The sequence below is a fragment of the Lepidochelys kempii genome, chromosome 1 (genome assembly GCF_965140285.1).
Source record: "Lepidochelys kempii isolate rLepKem1 chromosome 1, rLepKem1.hap1, whole genome shotgun sequence".
NCBI classification, from domain to species: Eukaryota; Metazoa; Chordata; order Testudines; family Cheloniidae; genus Lepidochelys; species Lepidochelys kempii.
Window position 1 is genome coordinate 181,889,327 of NC_136380.1, and position 21,949 is coordinate 181,911,275.

The 21,949-nt window shown below is 39.8% G+C and overlaps 1 protein-coding gene across 5 annotated transcripts in view; it reads right to left on the reverse strand.

Moving 5' to 3' along the window:
• GBE1 (1,4-alpha-glucan branching enzyme 1) overlaps positions 1-21,949 on the reverse strand; it is a 303,019-nt gene that overhangs the window by 181,114 nt on the left and 99,956 nt on the right. For all 5 annotated transcript variants that reach the window (XM_073304014.2, XM_073304034.1, XM_073304024.1 and 2 more), the window contains one exon: positions 20,952-21,067. In XM_073304014.2, the coding sequence (XP_073160115.1) occupies positions 20,952-21,067 (116 nt within the window). The remainder of the gene's footprint in view (positions 1-20,951; positions 21,068-21,949) is intronic.

A 21,949-nucleotide genomic window follows, 5' to 3' on the forward strand; every position in this document is an offset into this window, starting at 1 on the left:
TGCCAAAGTGAGCTGAGCGGCCTCCATGCTTGCCTTGGTATGGCGTCCGCACAGAAAAAAGGCGCGGAACGATTGTCTGCCGTTGCTCTGACGGAGGGAGGGGCGACTGACGACACGGCTTACAGGGTTGGCTTCAGGGAGCTAAAATCAACAAAGGGGGTGGCTTTATATCAAGGAGTATTTCAGGCAGGACTTCACGGAGGGTTCCAATAAGAAATGGTGCGCCTAAGTTATTGTCCTTATTGGAACAAGAAGGTTAGCCTGGCCTCTGATTGATACATGGCTAGATTTACCTCGCTGCACCTTCTCTGTGAGTGACTGCAGTGTGATCTAGAGGAATGAGTCCCCTAGACAGGGGAGGAGGCAAATAAGTACAAAACAAATCTGGTCTATTTCTTGTTCTGACCCACTCCATCTATCTTTTACATCTTTGGCTGGCAGCAGACGGTGCAGAAGGACTGCATGCCATCCACATCTCATGGCTGCTCGGCAGAAGATGGTACAGTACGACTGCTAGCCATCTTCATCTCTTGCCTGCCTGGCAGAAGATGGTACAATACGACTGCTAGCAATCCTCATCTCTTGCCTGCCTGGCAGAAGATGGTACAATACGACTGCTAGCAATCCTCATCTCTTGCCTGCCTGGCAGAAGATGGTAGAATACGACTGCTAGCAATCCTCATCTCTTGCCTGCCTGGCAGAAGATGGTACAATACGACTGCTAGCAGTCCGTATCGCCTGCCCGCTCACCATAAGACGGTTCAATAGGACTGACTGCAGGACTAAAGAGAATGACCTGGTCAAGTCACTCCAAATTTAGTCCCTGCACCCATGTCTGCCCAGGCGCTCCCAGCCGACGTGGCCAGGAGCACCTCGGACATGACGATGACGGCTACCAGTCGTACTGTACCGTCTGCTGCCACAAGGCAAGGGGTTGCTGCTACTGTGTAGCAATGCCGTACCGCGTCTGCCAGCACCCAGGAGACATAGGGTGACGGTTACCTGAGCGGGCTCCATGCTTGCAGTGGTATGGCGTCTGCACAGGTAACTCAGGAGAAAAGGCGCGAAACGATTGTCTGTCCTTGCTTTCACAGAGGGAGGGAGGGAACGGGGGCCTGACGATATGTACCCAGAACCACCCGCGACAATGTTTTAGCCCCATCAGGCATTGGGATCTCAACCCAGAATTCCAATGGGCAGCGGAGACTGCGGGAACTGTGGGATAGCTACCCACAGTGCAACGCTCCGGAAGTCGACTCTAGCCTCGGTACTGTGGAAGCGCTCCGCCGAGTTAATGCACTTAGAGCATTTTCTGTGGGGACACACACACTCGAATATATAAAACTGATTTCTAAAAAAACGACTTCTATAAATTCGACCTTATTCCGTAGTGTAGACATACCCCAAGTCAGTGATTGTGCTAAAGGAGGGAGGGAGAAAGCTGACAAAAAGGTTTTTCTTCATGAGATATTGCTGTATTATAGGGTATAGCAAGGCTGACCATTTCTATATTCATGACAAATAATTATTTACTTAGAATAAAGTAAACTTGTCAAGAGCAGGAGACTAAGTTTATCAGAATTTGGTCTCTGCCAACCTAGATAGGTAAAGCATATAAATACCAAATCAGTTGGAGATCAAAAGCAGTAAAATCCTGGCTGAAGGTTTAGTTTTAAGAAATGCAATTCCAGTTCAAATATATACTTTTAATAATATACATTGCTACTGCTCTACCAGATTACTCTACTGTAATCTGAGGAGTGCCCGTTCCCCATTTTCCTCTATGTTGCTCATCTTTCTCCATCTGGCCACTTTAATTCACTAAAGAAATAAAAGCAGAAAGTTCTGTAGCCACTGTGGAGACTCCTCTCCTTAGCTCTTTAGTTCCCCCATTACTCAACAGACCACATATAAAGCTTGGTTTTCCTTCTTGAGCAGTACTGGCCTTTTCCTATTTCCAGTAGATAGATGAGCAGCGAACAAGCTTTTAAAAGCACAGGAAATTGATATTTGACCATCACTATCCTCCACCCACAGCACATACATAAAAATGGATTTTATATGTGGGCTATAAATCAGTTGTTTTGATTTCTGAGCAACAGCACAGGCCAATTAACTCAGACAGAAGAAAATGAGACAAAAAATGTGCTTCGAGTTGATTTAAGTTCATAAAACTGACCTAAATAGAGTGAAATAACCCACTTCCGGTAGGTAGCTGTGGAGTGTTTTGTTTTCCTACTCAGTCTCAAAACAGAATAAGAGGAACTACCTTAGACTTGATGCAGTCTGAATAAAGGGATGTGTTCAAACTTCTACATAGTTTGAAATTTAGATAGAACTTCTAAAAAAAAGTTTACATAATCACATTTGTCCAAATCTCAACCTAATTCACTGAAGTTCTCCCTCCCCAAACTCTCTACTCACAAGATCCTGATTAAAACATAAAAGTTAACCAGATGAAGTCCTGCAAACAAACCCCAAGCAATAGTGTGTGTTGAGGAGAAGGATGGGCGGGGGGGAGGGGGGGAAACAGACAAGTTTAACTTTTAAAAAAAAAAAACATTAACTATTGGGTACAAGAGGTCAATTTCTTACTTTTTTTTAAAAAATATGTATAAATTCAATATGGAAATTTAATGTATTAAAATAGTCTCCTGGTGTCTTTTTAACCTTGTTATCGATATACATTTTATAAATGTTGCTAATCATTAGCATTTGTACTAATTATGAATACTCTAATATCTGCTCAAGAGGACTTTGTATTTATCTGCTCTTATACAACAAAAACGTATCAAAGGAGCAAAAGATAATCTCAAACAGGTCATGCCTTGGTTTTCCAAAAGAGGGAGATATAACTCCACTTGTAAATTAAATGCGTGCTTTTATTGAAATGAGGCACCGAAAAATATATTTCAGTAATTTACTTGAATAAGGTAACTTCTCTATTTATTCATTTATTTTACTTTTGTATTATTAGTTTCACTTGTGTGGCTTCATTTTCGTGGTCTAAAAAAATATACCAATAAAATCCATAGAAAAAATCTTATAACCAAACTATGGTATATTAAATGGAAAGATGCAGAGACTAATTTTCTATAGAAAAAATAATTTATGTAGATCTGAAGTACAGTACATAAACACTACAGGGAACTCAGATATAGTGTCTGAATCTTGAGAACTACAGCACAAATTGTACTATTAAAAATGGCAGCACTTCTCCAATCTCTGCCCCATTGTCTTCAACATAGACTCACCTGGGCCCACAAGATACAAATCAGAAGATTACATAAACTGCATAGAAGATGCCTACTATATAACACAATATGCTGCATAAACAGTGGCTTCACAAGATGCGACTTGTTGATTTTCAGTGAAGATAATGGTCTCTTTACAAACAGATATATATTGCAGAACTAGCATCTTTCTACAGAGCCTTTAAAAATTCTAGGTTTCAGAGTAACAGCCGTGTTAGTCTGTATTCGCAAAAAGAAAAGGAGTACTTGTGGCACCTTAGAGACTAACCAATTTATAAATTCTGACTCCTTAACTGTTTATCATAATCCTGACTTCAATATCAAACAAGTAAAAACCTGGGGAACTTGTGGTCCCTGGAATAGTTGTGAGAGAAAATAAATCAGTTAGTTTTAACAAACTAAGTCACCATCACAATGGCAGATTTAGGGTCAGAAATTTGCTTCTGGCATGTTAGAGATAAACAAATTCTTGCATATATAATAGCTTGAAGGTATTTTTCAAAAACAACCTTTGGAATGAGATACAGAATTATACGAGTTAGAGTCACAATAACTGTTTTAAGCCATTTCAGGAGGAACAGGAACTTCTAAATACAATTATGACATATCTTATGTATTAACACCTCACTCGTGTGCCTCAGATAAATATTCCACACAAACACTTAAATCTTAACTGCACTGCCATTAGAATGATCATCAAGTAACCATGATGATCTAATACCCCCTATTTTCCAGCTCACAAACTCCTGAAAAGGTGGAGGATGAAATAAGTTTTAAAAAGTTAACATTAATCCAGATCCTAGGATATCAGAGATGTGGAAGGACCCTTCAGAATATTGCAGGTATTTTCCTCCCCTACAAAAAAGCTCAATACTCTCTTTGGCCTGTCATTCTCTATCTTGCCAGAATCTGACAACTTTAACCAGTTAATAGCCTCTCCTAAAAAACTGAATCTGTTGGCACATGTGGATTCCCTAACTCCTCAAATCATATTTGAAGATCCTTCCCCCAAACCCCTTCACTAACGCAAAATAAATTAAAACTAAAATAATGTAATATTCATTAGAGGGCCCCCTGGTTTTTCCATAAAGACAATTTGCTCCAAAACCCAGTCATCCCCACTGAACACACAGTACTGTACATCAGAAGAGTAGTAAGGTAAGTCATTTAAGGGGGCTTTTGTATTTTATATTAAATCTGAAGCTACACAATCAGAAAAGAGGATCATATGTCACAGGAAATCTAGATTCCTTCGTTTTTAAACTTATCCTTAGCAGAGAGACCTAGAATAATTTTAATACAGGGTGCACGGATAGTGACTCCTATATTTAAGTTGCCTAAATTATCAGATTCCATCATCAAAGATTGACTTTTGGGAGGACACTCCCAACACCTTGTTTACAGAAGACCTCTGAAATTCAGTAGGCACAAAGTCCCGCAGCAAGAGACATATTTTGATTAGTCTATTACAGTCTATTAAGATGTGACAGTTAATTTCTTAAAACCACCATCTCCCTTCTCTGAGTTGTGTGGCTCAAGAAAATTGGCAACCTGCCAAAATAACATCCCAAGAGGTATATTCTAAAATACTGGGTTTATGCTGTCACCACAGCAGCAGGAGCACACACTGTACTGGCAACTGCCAGAGCATCTGTAGCAGCAGCAGACAGGGTGAACAAGTGCAATCCTCACCCCATCCCCTCCTAGACCTCACACACGGCCCTGGTAGCCTGTTCCCTTCCCATCTTCTGGCCACAAGTGAACAGGACTTGGTTTTCATTTTATGCAAAAGGTGTCACCTCAAATAGTACACCATCCTGTCATGATGCCAGGGCATCGGTTTAGTACCAGCCTACTACCATGATGTCTTGCAGCATCGACATGGAAACTTTTCTAGGCGCACCTAAGGTCTGACCTCCTATAGACTTACCAATCTTGAGAGAGCTATCACTACACTCTGGGGATTCCCAGTCCGCAGTGGTCAGCCACAACAGCATCTAGTACAGTGTCAAAAGTTAAACCTGGTTAATTTGTTGTAGGTGGCTTCAACACAACACCCATTTGGCTGATCCTGTGTAGTTTAAATGAAATGGGGGACAGTCCTTCATGGAGTATAGAGTTCTACTACGAAAAGAACCAATATGTTGCTAAAAATTATAAACAAGTTTTGAAAAGGTTCTTTGCAGTTAGCTCTCTTTTCCTGTACATGCCTGCTTTCATTAAGTAAACAGGGTAGATCTATATTTCTTAGGCATTTATAATCATAGCTACCGAGAGTATTCAGCACAAACTATTTAAGCACACCCCTCTTTCTGCAGGTAGCCCTTAACATTACTGAGGGTTGTGTATTTAGGCCTATGGAACCCTTAAACTATTCGATTGCATTAAAGATCCAAAATTTAACTTAGTGAAAAAATACATCTTAACAAGTATCTTAAAACAAATACCAAATGTAGATACTAAGTAGCCAGATCACGACTGTTCCACGATTAAGTATTAAAGCTGCATCCTGTGGAGAGTCAATATTTCTTTGGGTGGAAGGTAAGAAAGGGAAAAGAAGCGGGGGAGAGGGGGAGGCGAAGTGTTTTGCTAGCACTTCTCTCTGAAGGTGACCTTCTCAGAGAAAAAACTTATGTTATTTGTTCCCTGAGCTGTATATGATTAGTTCCTTCATCATACACAGACAAATTAGGAAGGCTGCTGTGGTGCCCAGAAATCTGTTAAACAAAGTCAAAATTAATGATAAAATTGAGTTCCCTTTGTGTTTGATTTTCATCTATCCGCACTCAATTATAAACGAGCTATCAAAGAAAGCTACCCATTAGTAGTTAGTTCATGACGACTTCAAAAAAAAATCCCTAAACCACCACTGATATTTTACTGACAGCCTCCTAATCTCTGCAGGTTTTTGGTAAAAGCTACATTACACAGGCTTGTCATCAATCCTGACTGTTGACATTATAACTCAAAAGAGGAGCACTACCTGAATCACTTACATTAAGCTAGATTTAAAGCATATACAGGTAGGATTTAAAACACTGTATATAACTATTTCATGCACAGATCTAGCACCATCATCTACAGTGCAAAATGTTAGATACATTTATTATGAATACATAAAACTAACTCATTTCAGCAATCAAAAATCTACTGTCATTTATATAAAACTGAACTGATTTTTTTCCAGTGCATCCTATCTAAACCATAGATGTTCAGCTGCTCCAGGTACCTGGATAGATTCTATTTTCTCCATTCAGCGTTCCAGGATAGCAAACTGCTCAGAATCCCTGAGCCCCTATACATTAAGAGTGCTGAGCCCAGTACCTGCTCTGATTCAGTTCTGTGAAATTTTTTCAGAACTCCCCATCAGTCTTAAAATTGGAGGCCATCTTATCAGGTTTCTCTTTAATTTCTATTTTTCCATATGTTCTTCATATGGCTATAAATTGTTTATTTCTTTTCACATGGCAAATAGCATATAAAGAGTAACAAATACTCTCTCTATATAGCAGGACTTAAAAAAACAAAACAAAACAAAAACAAATAAAAAAACTAGAATTGACCCCATTGCTGCAACAGGATCTGAACAGGTCAGCCCTTACACCTACAGGAATATTGTGGCAGGACTGGAGTCTTAGGGAGTACAATAAAAATACATTTAATTGACAAATTTTACAGCTTCTCAACAACTGATTTTTTTTTAAATGATTTATTACAGCTGTTCTCAAACTTGGGTCTGCAGCCACAACTTCTCCCCCTCCCTCCCAGTGCTTCTTGTATACTGCAGAACAGCTGTTCAGCAGCATTCAGGAGACACTGGTGGGGGGGGGTGAGGGGGGAGAGGAGGAGGAGCCTGGGACGGGGCGCATTTGAGGGAGGGGGCAGAAAGAGGCGGGGAAGAGGAGGGATGGGGTCAAGCAGAGGCAGAAAGAGGGAGTGGGTGCCATGCCTGGGGCTGAGCATCCCTGGGGAAAATTAGAAGCCAACTTGAGGGTCTGGGAAAAAAATTAAATTAAAATGGGGGTCCTCTGGTTGCTCAAATTTGAGAAATCACTGATTTATTTAAAAGTAGTAAGAACCAAGGAGCTTAGCAAGAATTAATAAACCACTGTATGTGCACAATAGAGCATGGGATGAGTCTTGCTAAGAAAATATCCATCCATCCTCGATCTCACCATATGGTAAGAAAAAATTGCATAGTAACAGTTATTAAAATACCTTTAAAGGCTTTAAAAGGAAGTTCAGTCATTTTAAATTAGGGAAGACCATAAGCACTGATGAACATTCTTCTGATTTTTCCTGTTTATACAGCAGCATGCTACTGAGTCAGTCATCAGAGATGGCTTTCAAATACACTCTTGCCAGGTTAAGGGCGGGGGGGGGGAGGAGAAGTAGGGCGGGATTTCCTCTCAGTACTTGAATGTGCCGTTTATCATGGTGTGAAGAGACTTTCCCCCATTTAACTGTTTTTTTTTAATTATTATTATTCCTAAAATATAATCAAGCTGTGGGCATTAAAGGTATGGAGATTGATCCCACTATTCTGGGACACCTGGCTAATCCCGACGCCCTGGCTCATGAAGCCATACACAAGCCACCTGGACAGAAGGAAGGAAAATTTTAGCTATTGCTTCAGTAGTGCGTGCCCTTGACTATTTGACTTCCAAATCGTGCTATTTATGGAATAGGTAGGAAGCAGCAGAAAACAAAAATGTTATAACCATAACTGCATGTTGTATTTTGTACAATATTTGTGAGATCAAGGGGGAAAGCCTTCTGAATGGGTGGTAGGCTTTAGTGTGGAGACTTGCTCCAAGGTTCATGCAACCATCAAGGTGCCCCACAGAGAACACAAACAGCTAAGGAAATGCTGAAAGGGATGCCTATTGTTTGTATTTCAAGTCTCATGGTTTACCACGTTAGCCCCTTGGCAATAGTGTCGAGATTCAGAAGAGCATTGGGGTATTGTGGATTGGTGGCTGAAGTTTAGCATTCCCTATGTGTTTTTGCAGAAACCCATGCATTATTTCATCTTTGTTTAAAGAATTTTCTGTGTTAACTGCAATGATGACTCACAACAGAGTTACTGTGAAAGATTATTATGAAACAATAAAAATAAAGTTTTAATGAAACCAATGGAAGATGTATTTCCAGCATATGATTTTAACTAATTAATATACAAAATAACCAAACTATACAAAAACCTTTAATTAATGCAATAGTGGAAACAGAACTCAAAGTACAACAGGAACAATAATTTGCGGGTGGAAATGTATAAAGTTACAGGCAAGCGTATGCCTTGCCTCTGGCTATTCTAGTCCCCATGGGTTCTGCGGTGGAATGTCACAGCTCAAAACTAACTCCTGGGGGAATTCTGCGCCAAAAAATTAAAAATTCTGCATAAAATTGTGTCACAATAATGCAATATAATCCAGCTAGTTTCGATTATTTTGGTAATTTATTTAAACTACAATACAATGGATGGAGAATGGGAGTGGGGAGCATTGGAGGACGTCCCCCAACCCCCTCTGTAATAGTAATGTTGCTAGTATTGATCCTTTATTTCTATTATTAGTCAACAAATATATGCAGCTATATGCTCAGTGTTACATCATAGGCAACTGAAGAGCAAGTGAGGGCTCATGGAGCATATTTCGATGGGAAATTTTTTCAGTCCAAAAATTTAGACCAGTTCTAATCACTAAAGCACCATAAGCATTTATAAGGCCACACTTTCCTTTACACCACTCTGGCAATGTAAAAGAGCTTAAAAAAATTTACCCGTTTTATGCTCCTGGGGGATTTCACTAAAAACAATGGGAACAATTCACTAAGCAGGCAGGCTGCTATGTTCTCCTCTGCCTGAGGGAACTGAGCCTGCTCCACGCCTACTTCTTCAGAAATACCCCAAAGCCCTGCCCCTCCATGATGAGCATGCTGCAGTAGCAAGTGAGAAGGACAGAGCGTAGGACACCCCTACCTATTTCCCCACCCCACCCCACCCCAGCGGGGGTTTACATCTCTACCAGCCTCTCTGGATGCTCAAACCGACCTGTCTGTACTGGCAGGGAGTGGGTGCATGACCCTTCTCGCAGCTTCCCTTTGCTTCCCCATCAGAAGTCATTTTTCTGTGGGTAAGCAAAGAAATCTGCAGGGGCCATGAATTCTGTGCATGCACAGTGATGCAGAATTCCCCCAGGAGTATAAATGGTCAGGGGTCAAAAGAGCTGGACTTCCAGATGTAAGTGTTCTCAATGCTCAGAGATTCAATCTGATAGTTAAATGGGAGTCATTAGAAGCACTGCTGAGAGGATTTGGCAGTACAGGGTTGCTGCTTATCCCATTAGCCATAATTGTCCAACGGCTGAAGGACATGAGTGGACCCCAAGTTATGGGATTGCAGGTCTGCTGGCCTAGAAGCAGCACATTTTGCAGGAAGGAATTCTGTCTCAGGACAGCATCCATGTACTACTACCTCTGCATCTGTCTTTTTCCATGCTCTCCTTTGCTATGGTGATATTGTCCTTTGCCACAACCATGGTATTCTTTGCCACTGCCACTCTCTCAGGCAGCTGCATTTCTTTCTCCTTCTGGGTCTGCATGTACAGTCTCCACCTCTCAGCCAGCCTACTTTTCCTCTGTAAGTCAGCCATAAGTTCTGCAAACATGTAGTTGCAAGTTTTCCTTTTTTCTGGTTTGGCAGCAGATAGAGGCACTTCCCTTGATGGTCTGGCTGTTGCAGGTGCTATGGCCGTAGAAGTGGGAGCAGGGGAGTGAAGGTCACTTGTTCATATCCCAGGCATTTCATGAAGGGTTTTTTTCTACATATGTACATGTGACCTTACCTCCAAGAGAGAGGCTTTCCATTATTTGGGGGGAAGCTCAGATATGATAAGTGGTCAGCGTGCACAGAGGGTGCTGGGTGCATTTGGATTTCAGTCTACTGTATCTGCTTTCGTGGTTCTAGGGGTGGGGAGATTGGAGCTAGGTCACCTTGTTTGTTTGTGCACTGGAAACCCTCCTATGGCATAAAAGATGCAAAGGAAGAGTTGGGAATGGCACCCAGGGGAAAGCTGGACAATGATCCCCTATACATTCCCTTTAGGCTCTCCAGACTCAATAATATTACGCTGAGGCTGGTGACTAGAGAATGGTTTTATTTAGAAAGTCAAACAGACTGGCAAGATGCACTGTGAAGTTATTCACCAGGTGCACTGCAGTAGTGGAAGGGGCTTCCAAGCTTTTTCTGGGGGCATGGGCACACGGTTATTCCCTATAATGTGTGAAACAATATCAATCAATTTCTCAGTCTTAAGTTCTAGCTCCCGCAGAGATGGAGAAAGTGCAGCATAAAATAGATAGGGTCCTGCAGTGATTGCCAGCTGGAACACATGGTATGGGGCATTTGTACTTCAGTGGGAGCAGTACTGTTTCTGTCTTGACTGGACATGGAATGTGCACTCACACCTCATGTAAACTAACCGTATTTCTTTTCTAGTTAGCACTGCCTCAAACACAGGCATTTTTCACAAATTAAAGCTTTTTGTATTCAAATCTGCCTCAGGAGTGGGGTAGAGATGGGAAGGGTACAGACTGCAACTGCACCATGCTTGTGGGCACCATTTTGTAATAGCAGAGAACCAGGGGAGGAAGAGAAAGGCAGGTGCTACTAGCTAATATCCGCTGACAACAATAATAATAAATTGTAAAGATAGGTACTTACCTGCCAAATTTCCCTCCAGTGGATCTGACTGTCCAGACAAGGCCTAGGTTTCCAGCTGGGAATCCAGCTCAGCCAATGCAGGACAGGGAATCAGTCTATTATAGCAGGATAGGACTGGGGCTGCCTTTCCAGCTGGCTGCTGTTAGGATCCTGAGTACAAAAAGAATTCTGGCTCGCCGGAGGCAGCTTCTCTCCAGCATCCTTGTGCTCATCCCCTGATGAGTCAAGCCAATCATCCTCAATGTGGGGACAAGAGTGTGGGCAACAGGCTCTGAATAGTGTCTGGGATAGATCATACTGTAATTGTGTAGATTCCTGTCTAGTTCATGAAAAAATGGTCACATATCCCCTGCCCAATTGGTCCTTTTTATCCCCCATTGCACTATACTTCTGAGGCTCTTGCTGTTATCAGGCACTGATTGACATCCCAATCACAACCCCCCATGTGCATCTACTTTGAAATGTCCACAAAAAGGTCCTTATTCTCATGTATGGCCACAAGAGTCTCCCTAAACAATGCTTCTTCCTAGCTAGCAATGAGATCCAAAGTATCACCATGACGCTAGACTGCTCCGTGAGATGCATTGCGGGCCTTCAGGAGTGCAATTGCGATTGTATTGCCAGAATGATGATACATTGAGATCCAGGAGTAAATAAGCAACATTTGGGTCTGTGCCGACTTTGAAAAAGGGGCAAGTGCCATCCTGAAAAACTGACACCAGGGCAGGGAGGGTGTATAAGTAAACAGAGAGGTCAGCACTGTGGGACAGCCATTGGAAGCGTTCAAGACATGGTGCACACCAATTCTGTGTACAGGAACAAAAGACTGAATTAATGCAATTTGAAGCAAGCACAGTCCAGTTTGCAAAAGGACGCTAGAATTCCTGATAAATGTGGAGTTAGTGCAGTGATGAGGTGCATCATCTGTATGCAAATATTTTCAAAGCGAATTAACTCGATTTGATCTGATTCTAAAAACCCTGTAGACAAGCCCTAAGTGCACTCTTCTCCAGGAGGGGACTTCATTTTGTGAATAGATATTATGCAATTCATAAAGGAACTCAGCCTCAACTGTGTTATGTAGGTAAATCGCTTGGGGACAGAAGTGTATGAAATTCTATCAAGGTGTTTTTGCTTGGGTTTTTTATTACCCACTTTCTTCAGTGTTTAATAATGAAAAGACTGTCTAGAAAACTTAAAGTAGATAAAGTACTACTATGAAAACCAGCCACATTTGTGGCCTTTGTTTCTCATTTATTTTCATATGAAAATATTCTCTAACCTGTTCTAAATTAGTATCATCCACCATTCCCAACCTCTTCTCATTCTGATTAAAAAATTAGTATAAAATAGAAGCTGACTGACCTTGTCACTATTTCAAAACTCAGCATTTCCTAGTGAAGCACTGAAGGTGGTAAAGATACTGAAGACCTGAGTGAATGCTAATGCACATCCAGAACTCAGGTTTTTAAAAATGCAATAAAAAGCTAGTCGTTAATCTTCTTCACAGGTGTACTTTAGAACAAACATTTAAGATTTATACTGAGAAAAAACTTCAGGTTGCTTACATTTCCTCATGATATTGCAAACAACACACAAGGAAATCCTACCTTAGGACAACGTTCATTCAACACAATACCCTTCTCCAAGATCCACTATTATGATACTCATCCACAATATTCATTCTAACACTATAAACTCAAAATACTCTCAGCTTCAGTGCATACAAAAGATCTGAAAGTCACACTATCACACATATTCCAACCTTCCCATACCACATATGGTCATGTAAAAATCATAACCATGAAGTCTTCCTCAAATTTGGGTACATGTAGTTTTACAGAAATGCACAGAAGAGACAGTGGGAGTCTGACCCGATTGTGGTGAGATTTAGGGGAGGAAATGATTAAAAATAAGCATCCCTGTTGGGGCAGAGGGAAAGTTAACACATACTAGTAGCAAGGTGCGTATCTGCATGGGGGAAAAGGTATGTACTGTCAATAGCCTTCACTTTGTGTTTCCTTGCTTTACATTTTATGTTAGGTGTATCATGTATAGAATAATCTTAACTAGCACACAATGTAGTGTTTTTGTATATTAGTTATATTAATGATCTTATGTAAGAACAATGTTAAAGTTAAGGTTGTGTATTACAGTGCGACTTTCAATTGTGTATGCATTGAGGACAAAAGTAACTTGAATCTAGCCGTATGGAATGGAAATTCATCAACTTCATGAAAAAACTCGTACAGATACAGACAGACATCTTCCTTTCCAAATGCAAAGAGATGGACATCACACCAAAAGGACTTAAGGTAAAAAATCCATTACAATCTACATATCACACAGACTATGCTGAGAGATTGTGCCAAACACTCTAAGAAACTGCAAAATCACCTGATCAACATCCTATACAGCAAACAGGGAAAGATTAAGAATGAGCTCTCAAAACTGGATACTCTTGTAAAAAAACAATCTTCCACACAAACTTCCTCATTTACAACAAAAATTTTGCTTCTCTACAAAGGAAAAAGGACAACTATCTAAACTGCTACATGCCACAAGGAACCACAACAGTAGTTCCCTTAATCCACCCAAGAATATTGTTAATTTTTCCAGCTATACTCTTAGACCGGCAGAAGAGTCTGTTCTATCTCGGGGCCTCTCCTTTTGTCCCTCCAGGCCTATGAACATGACACAGTTCTGTGGTGACCTAGAATCCTACTTTCGACATAACTGACTAGAAGAATATTTCCAACACACCTCTGAACATACTAACCCACAGAATCCTTCCTATCAACACTACAAAAAGAAGGATTCTGCCTGGACTCCTCCTGAAGGTGAAAACAACAGACTGGTCTTCTACATAGATTGCTTCTGTTGACATGCACGGGCTGAAATTGTGGAAAAGCAGAATCACCTGCCCCATAACCTCAGCCGTGCTGAACACAACACCATCCACAGCCTCAGGAACAACTCTGACATCATAAATCAAAAAGGCTGACAAAGGAGGTGCTGTCGTCCTCATGAATAAGTTGGAATATGAACAAGAGGCTGCTAGGCAGCCCTCTAACTCCACATTCTACAGGCCATTATCCTCTGATCCCACTGAGGATTACCAAAAGAAACTATACCATCTGCTCAAGGAACTCCCTCAAAAGGCACAGGAACAGATCTGTGCAGACACAAGCCTAGAACCCCAACCAGGGATATTTTATCTGCTTCCCAAGATCCATAAACCTGGGAATCCTGGACGTCCCATCATCTCAGGCATTGGCACCCTGACAGCAGGATAGTCTGGCTATGTGGACTCTTTCCTCAGGTCCTACGCTACCAGCACTCCCAGCTATCTTCAAGACACCACTGACTTCCTGAGGAAACTACAATCCATCAGTGATCTTCCAGAAAACACCATCCTGGCCACTATGAATGTAGAAGCCTTCTACACCAACATTCCACACAAAGATGGACTACAAGCTGTCAGGAACAGTATCCCCGATAGTGTCACATCAAACCTGGTGGCTGACCTTTGTGACTTTGTCCTCACCCACAACTATTTCACATTTGGGGACAACTTTACCTTCAAGTCACTGGCACTGCTATGGGTACCCGCATGGCCCCACAGTATGCCAACATTTTTATGGCTGACTTAGAACAATGCTTCCTCAGCTCTCGTCCCCCAATGCGCCTACTCTACTTGCGCTACATTGATGACATCTTCATCATCTGGACCCATGGAAAAGAAGCCCTTCAGGAATTCCACCATGATTTCAACAATTTCCATCCCACCATCAACCTCAGCCTGGACCAATCCACACAAGTGGTCCATTTATGGACACTACTGTGCTAATAAGTGATGGTCACATAACCACCACCCTACACCGGAAACCTACTGACCACTATACTTACCTACATGCCTCCAGCTTCCATCCAGGACACACCACACGATCCATGGTCTACAGCCAAGCTCCAAGATACAACCGCATTTGCTCCAACCCCTCAGACAGAGACAAACACCTACAAGATCTCTATCAAGCATTCTTAAAACTACAATACACACCTGCTGAAGTGAAGAAACAGATAGACAGAGCCAGAAGAGTACCCAGAAGTCACCTACTACAGGACTGGCCCAACAAAGAAAAAAACAGAACACCACTAGCTGTCACCTTCAGCTGCCAACTAAAACCTCTCCAGTGCATCATAACAGATTTACAACCTATCCTGAAAAATGATCCCTCACTCTCACAGATCTTGGGAGACAGACCAGTCCTCGCTTACAGACAGCCCCCAAACCTGAAGCAAATATTTACCAGCAACCACACACCAAAAACACTAATCCAGAAACCTATCCTTGCAACAAAGCCCAGTGCCAACTCTGTCCACATATCTATTCAAGTGGCACCATCATAGGACCTAATCACATTAGCCACGCCATCAGGGGCTCATTCACCTGCACATCTACCAAGGTGATATATGCCATCATGTGCCAGCAATGCCCCTCTGCCATCTACATTGGTCAAACTGGACAGTCTCTACATAAAATAATAAATGGTCTCAAATCAGATGTCAAGAATTATAACATTCATAAACCAGTCGGAGAACACTTCAATCTCTCTGGCCACTCAGTAAAAGATTTAAGGGTGGCAATTTTGCAACAGAAAAGCTTCAAAAACAGTATCCAAGGAGAAATTGCTGAGCTTGAATTAATATGCAAACTAGATACCATTAACTTGGGTTTGAATACAGATTGGGAGTGGCTGGGTCATTATACATATTGAATCTATTTCCCCATTATAAATATCTTCACACCTTCTTGTCAACTGTCTAAATGGGCCATCTTGATCATCACTACAAAAGTTTTTTTCTCCTGCTGATAATAGCTCATCTTAACTAATTAGCCTCTCACAGTTTGTATGGCAACTTCCAACTTATCTGTATGGGTGTATCTATCTTCTTACTAGATGTTCCATTTTATGCATCCGATGAAGTGGGCTGTAGCCCACGAAAGCTTATGCTGTAATAAATTTGTTCGTCTCAAAGGTGCTGCAAGTACTCCTGCTCTTTTTGCAGATACAGACTAACATGGCTGCTACTCTGAAACCAGTAAGTTTTAAGTTAAAATGAATGTACAAGGATAATAGTATGGTTGAGTTTCATGCTGGGAGCAGCTTTAGAAGTGTACCTTTGTATAGATAAAATGGCCAATTAAAGTGGCAGGAATAGAAACTTTTGCAAAGCTTGTGTCAAATGTTTGAAAGCAACAGATCAGAGAGGAACAGAATCACTTCGGAAGTCATCTCTTCCTTAATGGAGCAGGAGACTTTCAGTTGTCCCACTTGATGGCCTTGTTTGGCAACCCACCACAATCAGTCCCAGAGATGAATGCGAACATCTTTATTGTTAGGGTGAACAACAAAACACAATCAAGGGCCAAGGGAGCAAAGAAGGACAAAGCTATGTTCTAGCATGCAAGAATGAATTCCATGACTTCAAAGGGTATGTCTACAATGCAATTAAGACACCCACCTCCAGCCCATGCCAGCTGACACAGGCTTGCCAGGCTCGGAGTAAAGCGCCATTTAATTTGGATGTAGACATTCAGGCTCAGGCGGAGGCCTCAGTTCTGGGACCCCGTAAAAGGGGAGGGTCCCAGAGCTCAGGCTCAAGCCCAAGCCTGAATGTCTACACCCTAATTAAACAGCTTATTAGCCCTAGCACCATGAACCTGAGCCAGTTGGCACAAGTCAGCAGTGTGTTTTTATTTGTAGTGTAGCCATCCCCGAAGTGGCCAGGGCAGACAAAACATTGTTCACATATCTTGTAACTATGCCAGCACATCACCACCAGAACCATGGGACTTTACGTAGTTTTTTTAGGTTCAAATCTCACGTACCACCATGCAAGGAATATTAATAATAGTTTGTTCGCTCCCTTCAGGATCAGGCCCCCATCTTCCCAGATTATACAAATGTAGCACAACATTCTTTTCTTAAACTCCTTCAAGCAAAGATTAAACAAATTAGTGTTACAATCAAGTTTGGGTAGCCGGGACAAGGATAAGAGGAATAAGATCACATTGATTATAGACATGAGAGTACATCTTAATAGTCCCAAATCAAGATTTTTTTTATTTTTGAGATGAATACGCATCAGCATTCCTCACCAATCCTCCACTTGCCCTCAGTCTAGCTGTCAACAATAAAATACATTAGCAGTTGTAGAATCAGGCCTTAAAGGGCAAAGGTAAGTGTGCTCAGTGGTTTTGAATATAACATGTAAAAAAGTTAAACTTGAAAGAACTTCATAAGCAGTAATTACAAGCAGAAAGTACATTTAAGGTTTTTATACTGTAAAAAAATATTCAGTTACATTATTTAAACTCATACATTATTAAGCCATAGCTGTATCTTTGATTTGTATGCAACTATTTCTTTCTCCCGTTCTCTTCCCCACCTCCCATAAAAAAAGTTTCTTCACAACCTAATATTAGAACTTCTGCAGGGTGTTATAATTTATAAGAATCTGTATTTGTTAACATGGAAATGTTTTATTTTAGATATCACGATAGAATGTAAATTCTGAATATGCATTCTTCATGTATTTTAATCCATCAGCTAATTGGTCTAGGTTTTTTAAAGCTCACAGCTCCATGTAAAAATTGAACTTTTTTTAAAATTAATTTTGTTGGTAGCTATCATATCAAACCAATTTTAGCGAGAACATATTAAAACTTGTCTCCTTATTAAACTGTGAACTTTAAAAAGAATATCTAGAGAAGTTGAGATATCAAAGAAAGAGTAAACAAAGCAAAAATTGCATTTCTAACTGGATAATCCACTACTTCTAAGGTCAGAGTCACCTGATACATGTTCCTAAGTGAGAATAAACAATGTTGTATGGAAGAGAGGAGAACAAAAGAAAATAGAGATTAAAAAGGAGATTTCCAAATAGAAAATTAGCATGTATTCTTTTAGCGTTTGGAAGTTAGTGCTCATTATTTTTCTGATTTGTACTTTTTTAGAAAGCTAGCATTTCCCCTCATCTGCTTATTTGGTTTCTGCTGTTCCGATTGGATATTGGTAAAGTCCCAAACTCACCTACAATACGTTCTCAAATATTTCAGTGACTAAAATCTTAGTTTTACCTGGGAAACCTGAACATATTTCTGTAGGCAGATAGTTGTCTCTACATGTTGAATAATCTACGTATTGTCTCTACATATTTTTTAAAGTAGAAACGGTATGGAACTTCCTGTGGTATCGGTTAAATGCAGCTTCCTAATATTTTTTGGTTGAAGAAAGTTGCTTTGTAAATAAATTCTGATTGGATATCCTGAGTTAAACACTTATGACTATACAAGTTTTCCTGTATTTTTCTGTATTTAAATTAATACTTTGGATGGCTTACATGGACGTGGTGACCATTGATAGGCTTTTGATAGGTGACCATTCATGTTTTTATCGCACTCTTAAACAATAAAATACCAACTAAAATTTATTAAATATTTTGGATAGTTTTTTTTTCTACATTTTCATATTTATGTGTTGTACTTGAAAACAAAGTATATTATTTATTACAAATATTTGCACTGTAAAAATGATAAAAGAAAAAGTAATTTTCAATTTTCAATTCAGCTCATACAAGTACTGTAGCACAATCTTTTTGTTGTGAAAGTGCAATTTACAAATGTTGATTTTTTTTTTTTTTGGTTACATAACCACACAAAAACAATGCAATGTAAAACTTCAGAGCCTACAAGTCCATTCAGTCCTACTTCTTGTTCAGCCAATCACTAAGACAAAACAAGTTTAAATTTACAGGAGATAATGCTGCCCTCTTCTTATTTACAATGTTAGCAGAAAGTGAACAGGCATTTGTATGGCACTTTTGTAGCCAGCATTTTAAGGTATTTACATGCCAGATATGCTAAACAGTCGTATGCCCCTTCATGCTTCGGCTACCATTCCAGAGGACATGCTTCCATGCTGATGATGCTTGTTAATTAAATGTGTGACTCAACTCCTTGGGGGAGAACTGTATGTCACCTGCTCCGTTTTACCTGCATTCTGCCATATATATTTCATGTTATAGCAGTCTTGGATAATGACTCAGCACATGTTGTTCATTTTAAGAACACTTTCATTGCAGATCTGACAGAACGCAAAGAAGGTACCAATATGAGATTTCTAAAGATAGTTACAGCACTAGACCCAAGGTTTAAGAATCTGAAGTGCCTTCCAATCTTAAGAGGGACGAGGTGTGGAGCATGCTTTCAGAAGTCATAAAAAAGCAACACTCCTATTCAGAAACTACAGAACCTGAACCACCGAAAAAGAAAATCAACCTTCTGATGGTGGCATCGGACTCAGATAATGAAAACAAACATGCGTTTGGATGTTCACCACTTTGGATTATTATCGAGCAGAACCAGTCATCAGTATGGACACATGTTCCCTGGAATGGTGGTTGAGGCATCTGGCATGTAAACATCCTGCAACGTCAATTACAACAGTGCCATGAGAACACCTGTTCTCACTCTCAGGTGACGCTGTAAAGAAGAAGCGGGCAGCATGATCTCCTGCAAATGTAAACAAACTTGGTTGTCCGAGCGATTGACTGAACAAGAAGTAGGACTGAGCGGACTTGCAGGCTCTAAAATTTTACACTGTTTTAATTTTGAATGCAGTTTTTTTTTGGTACACATTTGTACAATTTGATACAATTCTACATTTGTAAGTTCAACTTTCATGATAAAGAGATTGAACTACAGTACCTGTATAAGGTGAATTAAATTTTTTTATTTCTTGTGGTTTTTTTACAGTGCAAATACTTGTAATAAAAAAATATAGAGTGAGCACTGTACACTTTGTATTCTGTGTTGTAAATGAAGATGTATTTAAAAATGTAGAAAACATCTAAAAATATTTAAATAAACTGTGTTCCATTATTGATTAATCGTGCAATGAATGGTGATTCATTTTTTTTCCATCGCTTCACAGCCCTAGTTGTTTTCCCTTTTTGTTCCCAGCCCCCTCTTTTGTCTTGTCTAATTTAGTTTACATTAACGGTGCTGAGGAAAATATGTTTGCAAAGCCTGGTATACACTTGTTACATCAAAAATATTTTACCTATTCCTAATCCTTCAGTTAATTACCTAAAATATTTTCTATGTACCAATACTTTTCTAGATAAAATCAATCTACAACCCAATTTGTGAAAAATTATTTTTCCTCCTCTAAAGTGATATCACTCAGGTATGTAGAGCCCTTTCCTGTAGAACCATCAGGACTAAAAACTTTGGTACAATTTCATAGGGTGATCCAATAGCTCTAATAATTGTAAAGTATTTCAAGTACTGGTGGTTAATAATATAGTTGTATGTTTTCTTCCATAGTCTTATGCCTCAGGGAGTCATTTATGAGGCTGAAAAACAAAACGTGTTCTGAGACCCCATACTATTTTACTTCCTGGATGATAGAAGTAAAGTGAAAAGACCAGATCTAGCATTACTGCAGCCCCACAAATAGCTCCCTGAAGCAAAACATTATGAGCAAGATATTCAGGTTCCAGTGGAGCCCTAACAGTTAAAGGAATTGTACAAAATACAAGCCAGAAAGCTGGGGTGTTTTTTTTGTTTTGTTTTTTATGAGTTGCAAGTCATTCTTATTTTTCTTTTTAATAAATTCTGAGTATATATTCCACTCTATTTTCAGCTTGTGACATTTTCTCAACCATACACTTGTCTATCCCAACACACCATAAACAAACCTCAATCTTTTTTGATTTCAAAAATCCCAAACCAGAAAATTAAAGCATGATATTACTCATTCAGGACAGTGATGTACAGGTAAGCACATCACTAAATGTGTTTGTCCTCAGTTTTCTACTACAAATTATTAAAAAAATGAAATGCCTTAATTTAAAATCTAAACTCTAAACTCTACATTCAAAGTTGATGAGAAAAAGTCTAGAACCTTTAATTTTGATCCATGGGGCACAGGAGAGAATCCATCTTGTCCAGGTGGGATGAACAACTCCCATTTCCCATAATCAATTTTCTTATATGGATGAGAAAATGGATTCCAGCCATCTGCAATAGAAGAAGAGTATTACTGAGATTCATCCTATTCAAATGTACTAAAATATACATTTACTTTCATTGTCTGAAAGCAATCTTACTGAAAGTGGGTACTGAAAAACAAATTGTTTTCTTTTACATTTGACACTACCACATAACACTGGATCAGGTTCAGTGAACAGAATTATCGGTTCTTAAAAGATCAGATTCTAATATTAACTCAACATTATACTTAACAAAAAACTTATATTCCTGCTTTAACTTAATTCTGACAAGGGAACTTTACCATCATACCTATTTTTCTACTGTTGTTAGCTATTCTACAGTTTAAAATCAACAACTACATCTGTGAAGGAGAATCACTGCTCAAGACAAAACTACTTTTACTATAAACCATGATCTTGACCATAGCAGAACGCAAAACTTGCCAGTTTAAACAAAAATTATCTGAAATTTAACATATGCCCTTTGTGACACATTATACCTCAAAATAAAACCCTGTACCCCATATTCACCACTTGAATAAGGTTATGATGTATTTTGTACAAAGTATGCCTTGTGAGGTATCACTGGAAAAGTCATAATTTGTGAACATTACTGTTCTGTTGAAATGGAAGTATCATCGTTGTATATGAAGTTATGAGATTTTGCTCTATGTTTAAAGAAAAGGAGTACTTGTGGCACCTTCGAGACTAACCAATTTATTTGAGCATGAGCTTTCGTGAGCTACAGCTCACTTCATCGGATGCATACCGTGGAAACTGCAGCAGATATTATATACACACAGAGACCATGGAAACTGAGGTAGACATTATATACACACAGAGACCATGAAACAATACCTCCTCCCACCCCACTGTCCTGCTGGTAATAGCTTATCTAAAGTGATCATCA